Raw genomic sequence first — 9745 nt, 5'->3', positions numbered from 1 at the left:
AATCTTCGACAGCTTCCGCTCGGAACCTTGACGCACCATCCTCCTCCAACTTAGCTTCGGGCACCTCTCAAGTTACCACTCACCCACCTGCCGCCACCACCAACACTAGCACCACAGCCGCTTCACTTGATCTGTCAGAGGAGTTATTTAAACATCAGTTGGAAGAAATGAGTGATGCACAACCATTATTGCCAGAGGATGTAGATAACAGGGATATGTCTCAGTCAGGCAGCATTACACACATGGACGTACGATGTGATGATGATGATGTTGTACCCGCTGCGGGAGTTTGGTCTGTCACTGTGAAGCGGGCGTAACCCTTACACTACCTGATCGATACAACATCATACCTGATGTTTTAAAGCACGTTATTCCAAACAATTTAGGAATGTTAGGTGATTTATGCCCTTTATGGATTAAAATCAGACTCTGCATCAACTATGTAATTTTCCATGCGAGTTTTGCCATGGATCCCCCTCCGGCATGCCACAGTCCAGGTGTTAGTCCCCTTGAAACAACTTTTCCATCACTATTGTGGCCAGAAAGAGTCCCTGTGGGTTTTAAAATTCGTCTGCCTATTGAAGTCTATGGCGGTTCGCCCGGTTTGCCCGTTCGCAAACATTTGCGGAAGTTCGCGTTCGCCAACCCAAATTTTTATGTTCGCGACATCACTATTAATAAAGCATAGTGGTTGCACCTGGTAGACTAGTCTTAAGCTGTATGTATACAAAATCCCCCCCGTTCTGTATTTAAACCTTCACAGTGTATAAGGACTTAAATCAGTTTAATATGTTTCACCTTTTGATGTTTTATTTAGATAAGTTTGTTGATTATAGTTTTTGGTTTTAATTTTATGAACCTCTAATATACAAAATAGAATTCTGTCAACTCAAAGCTTGAGAGCCTGATAAATTATCCTATGTGCACTAATAAATTATCTATACATTTCTTGTTGTACGTCCATGTACCATTTTAAGTATTAAAAAAATAAAATAAATAAAGATAAAAAAGAAAGTTAATTTGACACATTCAATTTACTTGGTCTAATTTTATTAATTAGTAACCATGGAGAATTCCCAATAAGAGGTAGAGATAAGAAGGATGACATTACAAGATGGTTTCTCAGGGGCGGGACATATTGGCACACAGGAGTGGCAGAAGAGGCAGAGCCCTGGCTGGTACACGTAGCTCTGGTAGATATGAGAGAGGGGCTCTGATGTAAACAGTTTAACTTCAGTTGTTCTTTCAGCTAAAGAACTCCTCCTCCTCCCTTAGTTCTTCCTCTCGCTGTCTCTGTACTTCTAGGTCTTTATTTATCCAAAACTCCAAAAGTTTCCATTTTACTTCTTGTGTGCTCTCTGTCTGTACTGCTTTCTCTTTGGTTTCAATTTGAGCTATTGAAATAAAAAAAGAATAAAAAATTAGGAAATGTTACTTTTATAACATTATGTATCTTATGGAGGACTATAAATAGCAATTGAATATATTTCCCCATATTTATGCATATATCATATCACCCATTCATGTTATATAAATGATCATTTATAGCTGTATGTCCCTTTATCCCTTTATGGGGTATTGATATGTTTGATATTAACCAGTATTAAAGCACATTTACTCTGGCTTGTATTTTATTCTGTGATACAGATAGCAATATAACATCTATATCTGTCAGTTGTACCAGACCAGTACAGCTCACTAGTGAAAACTTAACTGTGATTGTTGCTCTATAAATATAACATGTGTTACCTACTTTTGTATTAATATAGTATAACACTAATGATAATGAATTGCCTACCTAGGGTTAGGTTTATATAATTTATTCTCCATTGTGTGTACATTTGTATTTATTATTAATTAATAGAGGGGATCCCGAGTGATTCATTAAGTATTGTGAGGATTATTCCTGTCTTTACTAAAATTTGTTCTACATAATTGATTTTATCAAAGGGACACTTGTCAAAATTTAAACTTCACAATTCCCCCTATTTAATGGTACTTTTAATGTTTGTTGCACTTTTACATATTTATAACTTGCCCCAATGCCCACAATAATCCCTATATATTACATTAAACAAAAGCAACCTTCAGTCTAACCTCTAACCTACTCTCTCTCTTTCTTTTACCCTCTTACTGTTATTTTCTAACCAATTTCCTTATTTATTTTACCCCCTTTACACAGTTTCCTATTTCCTACTGTTCTTTTTATTTTCTGCTCTTTCCCAGGTGCTTTATTTTTATTTTTGCTTTCAATTATGTTTGTTTTCTGTTGTCTTTTCTCACCTTCTCCTGATTGTTCATCCTTCTTCTGCACCTTCACCTCCTTCTCTTCCTTCATTTCCTCGTCTTTCTCCTTCTGTTCCACCTCCCTTTTCTCCTTCTTTTCTTTCTTTGTTTTCTTTTTTAACCTCTTCTCCTTTTTCAGAGAAGCTTCAAAATAAAAATAAAATGACATATTCTTGTATAATTCACCATGCACATTATATACATATACAGTTTCTCAATATATTGATAGAACTTATTATCATTTTATAGAAGTCCTGTTTCCTACTAACTTAAATGTTCTTACAATTTCCAGTGCATCTAATCACTGTGACACCACAATATAGATCCCTTAGATCCGCTACAGTAACTTTTATATGTAAATATATTTTCTCTCTAACTCTAGCATTGCTCAGTACATTTACTGTCTGTACCTCTTCCTATTACTCTCACTCTATCTCTCTCATTGTACTACAATATTCCTATTTATATTTCCTCCTATTGTCCCATAAAGCTTCTAATTCCTCCTTATATTCTAAACAACTTCTCTTACAGCTTCATTCATTGTTACTATTTGTAACTGCTTATAATACCCAATTCTTACTCCTATTGCCTCCTAGTGCCCCATATTGCATTCCTGTAATTAGCCTATTGTGCCAACCCCTAGTCTTGTGCCATACAGTCTCCCCCTATAACCTTCCTTATTTAATCCTTACTAATGAGTTAGATTTCCCCTCATATAAACAGCATGTAAGTTCTGTTACCTTTCCTGATGACGGGGCTGATGTTTGGTTGCTCCTCATCAGGAAGTTTGGATTTTCTAAAAACAGGAAAAACAATATTAAAATGATATTTTTGACATAACATACTTAGTCATTAACCATTGTAAAAGATAACAACACAGAGCTCCACACCAGGACTGTACCACAAAGCACAGAACAGTTGAGAGCTCTGCATATAATTTGTATGTAAATCATGTGAAATGCAGCACATAATTACTGATGTTACTGAGGATTTAATAGAGGCGCACTGGTATAGCACAGCCTCATGACCAGCAGATGGCAGCACCTCAGCTTCATACCAATGTAAAGCAACAGTGAGCCGGGCATGATTACAGCTCAGCTAAGCCTGCCTTGTCATGATCTGTGATCAGTATTACACAGGGAAAAGCTTGTTCTACCCAGAATCTGTAGCGCAGATGTGTTATTTTATACCCACCAAAATGGTCTAGGAAAGGCCTGTTATGTAAATTAGTTTCTATATGAATCAAAGAATTACATTTATTATCACAATTTAGTCAAATATTTTACCTCTTTACATCAATTGTGATTATAAAAGCAGCAATTCTATAAATATAAACATAAGAAAAAAGAATGTGAGACAACTAAAAGGGAAGGATGCTAAAACTTGTGTGTGTTAAATGTGTGCCCAGTAGCCTCTCTGATGGTGCTTACTTGTTTTACAAAAAACAAATGTTAAATAAAAACGTAAAAGTGGAAAATATTTTGATATATATTTAAGATTAGTTTGTGTCTATAGACAAACAACATACATACGTGTAGTTGCACCTAGCAGTGTAATGTCCCTTTAATATGTCACAGCATTTCTGTTGTCTTGTGACTTTTGTGGGCTGCACAGATGTATAATATATACTAATATAAATATATAAACAGTACAGCTAAATTGTATAGATGAGTTTATTATGGGAGGCAGCTCCCTGTAACTTACCGGATGCTCTTCCTAAGCGCCCATCCTCCAATTATAATAATTATGAGGGCAAAGACTCCCACACCAGCAGATACGTATACTGTAGAGAAACAGCAGGTAAAACAGTGTTATTTATACAATAGACTTTACCAGTATTGAGATCATTATTAAGTACAATTAAATAAACGTGGCACGTTATATCTTCTACCTTTAGCATGCTATGTGTTTAACAAGTGTTGTGTTAACAAATGACACCTATGTATCAAGCTGTTTGTGAGATGATGACATCATATGTATTAAAATCTGTAAATGACTGCAGTGACAGCCAGGAGTAATAGTTAAAGGGTCACTGAAGTATTATCTACCATAAAGTATATTAACCCCTTAATGACCGAGGACGTGCAGGGTACGTCCTCAAAAAAAAGGCAGTTAATGCCTGAGGACGTACCCTGCAGGTCCTCTGTGTGGAAAGCAGCTGGAAGCGATCCTGATCGCTTCCAGCTGCTTTCCGGTTATTGCAGTGATGCCTCGATATGGAGGCATCCTGCAATAACCTTACATGGCCTTCCGGTGCAGAGAGAGCCACTCTGTGGCCCTCTCTGCACCAGACATCGATGGCCGGTATCGTTGGTGGGTGGGAGCCGGCTTGGGCGGCGGGTGGGCGGCCATCGGTGTGTGCTGTGAAGTCAAGGGGGGCGGGATCGGGGGCGGGAACGTTAGGGGGCGCGCGCGGGCGCGTGCACGGAGGGTGGCGGGCGGGCGCATGCACGGGCGGGAGCGGGTGGGAACCACTACACTACGGAAAATATCTTTAATAAGAAATGCCCAAATCTTGTTTGTGCAAAAGCACAAAAAGAGATCGTGGAGGGGTGGGGGGTTGGTTTGGTGTGGGGGGAAGCTACACTACAGAAAAAATTAGTAAAAATGAAAAAAAAGCATGTTTTCTTCTAAACTGGGTACTGGCAGACAGCTGCCAGTACCCAAGATGGCGCAGATTAAGTTAGAGTGGGAGGGTTATAGAGCTGTTTGGGGGGATCAGTGAGGTTAGGGGCTAAGGGGGGATAGTACACAGCAGCATATGTAAATATGCTTTTTTAAAAACACACAAAAAAAACAAATATAGCTTTTATTTTAGTACTGGCAGACTTTCTGCCAGTACTTAAGATGGCGGGGACAATTGTGGGGTGGGGGAGGGAAGAGAGCTGTTTGGGAGGGATCAGGGGGTCTGATGTTTCAGGTGGGAGGCTGAGCTCTACTCTAAATGTGATATTAACCCTGCAAGCTCCCTACAAGCTACCTAATTAACCCCTTCACTGCTAGCTATAATACACGTGTGATGCGCAGCAGAATTTAGCGGCCTTCTAAATACCAAAAAGCAACGCCAAAGCCATATATGTCTGCTATTTCTGAACAAAGGGGATCCCAGAGAAGCATTTACAACCATTTGTGCCATAACTGCACAAGCTGTTTGTAAATGATTTCAGTGAGAAACCTAAAATTGTGAAAAATGTTACGTTTTTTTTAATTTGATCGCATTTGGCGGTGAAATGGTGGCATGAAATATACCAAAATGGGCCTAGATCAATACTTGGGGTTGTCTACTACACTACACTAAAGCTAAAATTACCCCAAAAAGCTCCCTACATGCTCCCTAATTAACCCCTTCACTGCTGGGCATAATACATGTGTGGTGCGCAGTGGCATTTAGTGGCATTCTAATTACCAAAAAGCAACACCAAAGCCATATAAGTCTGCTATTTCTGAACAAAGGGGATCCCAGAGAACAATTTACAACCATTTGTGCCATAATTGCATAAGCTGTTTGTAAATAATTTCAGTGAGAAACCTAAAGTTTGTGAAAAAATTTGTGAAAAAGTGAACAATTTTTTTTATTTGATCGCATTTGGCGGTGAAATGGTGGCATGAAATATACAAAAATGGGCCTAGATCAATACTTTGGGATGTCTACTAAAAAAATATATATATATGTCAATAGATATTCAGAGATTCTTGAAAGATATTAGTGTTCTAATGTAACTAGCGCTAATTTTGAAAAAAAATGGTTTGGAAATAGCAAAGTGCTATTTGTATTTATGGCCCTATAACTTTCAAAAAAAGTAAAGAACATGTAAACATTGGGTATTTCTAAACTCAGGACAAAATTTAGAAACTATTTAGCATGGGTGTTTTTTGGTGGTTGTAGATGTGTAACAGATTTTGGGGGTCAAAGTTAGAAAAAGTGTATTTTTTTTCAATTTTTCCTCATATTTTATATTTTTTTTATAGTAAATGATAAGATATGATAAAAATAATGGTATCTTTAGAAAGTCCATTTAATGGCGAGAAAAACGGTATATAATATGTGTGGGTACAGTAAATGAGTAAGAGGAAAATTACAGCTAAACACAAACACCGCAAAAATGTAAAAATAGCCTTGGTCCCAAACGGACAGAAAATGGAAAAGTGCTGTGGTCATTAAGGGGTTAATTTACAGGGCACATAACTAGATGTGTATGAGAGTTATTCTACAATTTTATTTGAATAAAAGTTTTTTTTCACTTACCTGAATTATTCAGTACAGCCAGTAATCCTGCAAAAAATTACAATACAAGTTAGAAGTATATAAAATAAATGCTTGTTATTCAGATTTTTTTTTATAATTATTACCAAACTCTCTAAAACTAACACAATTAATACATAATGCATTTAAACTATACAGCCTGTAAACACAGAAGAAATCATTAGGCTGACTAGTATTAGATTCTTACCATTTGCTAATGCAGTCTTGAATGCCTTAATGTTCATCGGTACCAGGGTCATCCCTATGTACAAAGACAAAATAAAAGAACTATTTTTGCTGTAGTTCTAACCATAAGACATCACACAATTAATGTCCTACATAACTATATAAGTAAATAGTGCACATGTGCAAGGGTCTTTGTAAAATTACATCCCTGACTTATTTTTATATGTCTGTGACACCTCAAGAACAATATAAATACAACATAATAATAAAACAACTATTATGATCTGCATGATCCTAATGAGCATTCTGGTATCTGTTAACCCTTAGCTCTAATTCTGTGTGACACAAAGATCTGAGAGCTATGATAGATGATGGTGCCTGACACCGTATATGATTTTCCCTGGACAAATAAAGTTTCCCAAGCTGAAGTTTATTGACATCCTGATGAACTTTTTGAATAATCATGGCATAATATTTTGTTTTTTGAAACCTAATACTTTTCCATCCACATTCTTTACTTCCCCTATACAGATATATATTGATTATATTTGCCTATTTAATTGCACTCTCTATAGTGAATTAACTGTATAGATGTTTAATATAGCAACCACTTCTGTGACGCCAATAAAACAGAGCAATAAAACATAATGAGATCAATCACAATCGTGTAGAAAAATGTATGACATTATATATCTAAATAAAGTCCCAACAGACTTCAATGGTGGTTTTCTGTGTACAAATAGTATATACATTTTGCTAAAGGATTGTAATTGACCCCCATATTAGTTAATTAACCCTCTGTAGCGAGGTGACACATCAGACAGTACAGTCTACAGGAAGGGATTATCTATAGCAAACTGTAGTTATTAGTGAAGAAGGATATACACTTTACCTTGCAGGGTGCTCACTGGTGTCCCCAAGACAGTTTGGAATATAAAAAGAAATATATAAATCGCCAAGTAGAAACAAGCCATGTTAGCTGTAGTCCACTCTCACAGAAAATAACTGTGCTGACTAGCTGCAGCTGAGGTATAATAGTGTGTGATGTCACTGTTGTATTGTGTGAAGTTGTGATATTGTGACATCATTTCCTTTGGCAACATCTGACCAAACAGATTTACCCACTGATAATTATGAATCTGTATTTTATAATAGTATGGGGTTTTGTAATCCCTTGTTCTGTAAAATGATATTAAGATGTCAAGGAATATTATCTATACTTTATTATAGGGTATAATTTTATAGTTTTTTTATTTTGAATATTTTTATTGAGAACATAAGTAAATACATATAAGAAAGTCATGCGGGTACATTTTATACTTTACAGCAGAATATTCAGTCTGTTATAAACCCTCAGAAATTTTAAGTCCTCATTTCTCCCCCCTAAATATGACTGTATTGGCCACTCTTGGACCTGATATAAATTCAGTGTACAGACATGGGGTACTATATAGTATTAGGATAAACAAGGTTTGTGTCAGCATAATAAAATGGAAAAATTATTTTAGCAAAATTCAAATTAAATTCTTTGAAAAGTAAAGTACTTAATAAAGTAGGATATAATAAAATAAAAGGTCATAAGAAAAATTTACTGTATGGGGCCTCCGAATTTAAATCATAAACTAACTGTGCTACAATGTTGTTAACATATTCTTATGTGCCCCTCTGGTATTATATGGGATAGGTTAAGTACTTACATAAATGTCATTAGGATAAGTGGTCTCATGCTAAGGTTTAGGTCTCATGCCGCAAGAAGGGACCCTTTGCCAAATCAGGATTATAGTGCATATGGGTACATAAACATCATAGACATCCTCTTATTTAGTGTCTTCCCAGGAATCCCCCCACAAAACTGTACCTAAATAATGGGAAATAATCTTATAACTTTAGCGGTTCATATACCCATGTTGTTATCCCATGCCCTCTCTATCCAGTGTCCGCTTAGCAGAGTGCTTTGAATAAAAGGCAATGTGATGGGTATTAGGTGTCCCGGCATCTTTACTACTAAGACCCAGTGGCGCTAGTGTTGCCAATCCGATGTCAGCTTCAGAACCCGTCTGCTCAGCTGGGCTAGTCGTGGCTGAGTTACCAGTATCGGAGAACATGTACCTGTTCAGCGGCCATGAATCACATGCTGTCTCCGCTGTCTCACCGGGTCCCCCCAGCGCAGTCTGCAAGTGAAAGTCAGTCAAGACTGTTTCTGTATTGTAAGGGCTGTTCTTGTCATACCCTGCTGTTTTATGTTGAATCCGCTCTTTCATCTGTATCTGAAGGTTGTCTGCACATGGAGGTTTGCTCTTTATTATAATATCCCTCCGGTCGTCATCTTTGTTTGTGGGTATTGAAGGGATCTGTGCTGGTTCTCCTGCAGTTATGTGTTGTATCGGTAGCAGAGTATTCTTTGTGCAGACCAACGGGGGTGATCGCTGGCAGATTCTAAGAAGTATATTCTCTAGTTTAGCAAACCACTGCTCCAGCTCCTGCTCTAAGCTTACTTCCCATGCGGTCGCCATCTTAATAGTGTCTGGTGTGCGGCAATGTGGCAACAGGTGTGCGCACTTCTTATAAGATTGTTAGTTATTGATCGCTTATTCTCTATGTTATTTCCAAAGGAGGGTTATATGGTGGTGAAGAATTGGTAAGTCAAAGTAGTCCGACGGCACCAATAACCTCATTTCTTCCCGGGGGGGGGGGTTACCTAACAGTGGGCCGCCGCCCTATGCCTTAATGTACCGAGCCAAGTCTCCAGAGTCATAAAAACAGCAGGGAAGGCAGATATGTATCCACAACTGCTAGGGTTGTGATGTCTTTATCAGATATATACGTGATCCTGCTATTAGTACACAATAAACAGCGGTTTACTGTAAATTCGGCTAGAGCCCTCAGAAGATGCGTCCTTCCTCGAACGCTGCACGGACACGCCCCCATAATTTTATAGTTTTTATCATAATACATATGCTACAATACATTGTGATGCTAAGTATTAGGGATGGGCGAATGTTTCTAAACAGCAAATTTTAAAACTAATTT

At 37.5% G+C, this 9745-nt stretch overlaps 1 protein-coding gene across 1 annotated transcript; it reads right to left on the bottom strand.

The window, feature by feature from the left end:
- Window positions 1-1028: 1028 nt before the first annotated feature.
- On the bottom strand, window positions 1029-7689 carry LOC128664771 (DNA ligase 1-like). The gene is made up of 7 exons (XM_053719578.1): window positions 7608-7689; window positions 6738-6791; window positions 6533-6559; window positions 3991-4069; window positions 3027-3082; window positions 2284-2430; window positions 1029-1394 (listed from the first exon to the last, which is right to left on the bottom strand). The coding sequence occupies exons 1-7, from the start codon at window positions 7687-7689 to the stop codon at window positions 1246-1248; spliced, it is 594 nt and encodes a 197-aa protein (XP_053575553.1). The 3' UTR covers window positions 1029-1245.
- Window positions 7690-9745: the final 2056 nt, after the last annotated feature.

This window comes from Bombina bombina, chromosome 1 (assembly GCF_027579735.1).
Source record: "Bombina bombina isolate aBomBom1 chromosome 1, aBomBom1.pri, whole genome shotgun sequence".
Lineage (NCBI taxonomy): Eukaryota > Metazoa > Chordata > Amphibia > Anura > Bombinatoridae > Bombina > Bombina bombina.
This window is presented reverse-complemented; position numbering and strand designations above follow the sequence as displayed.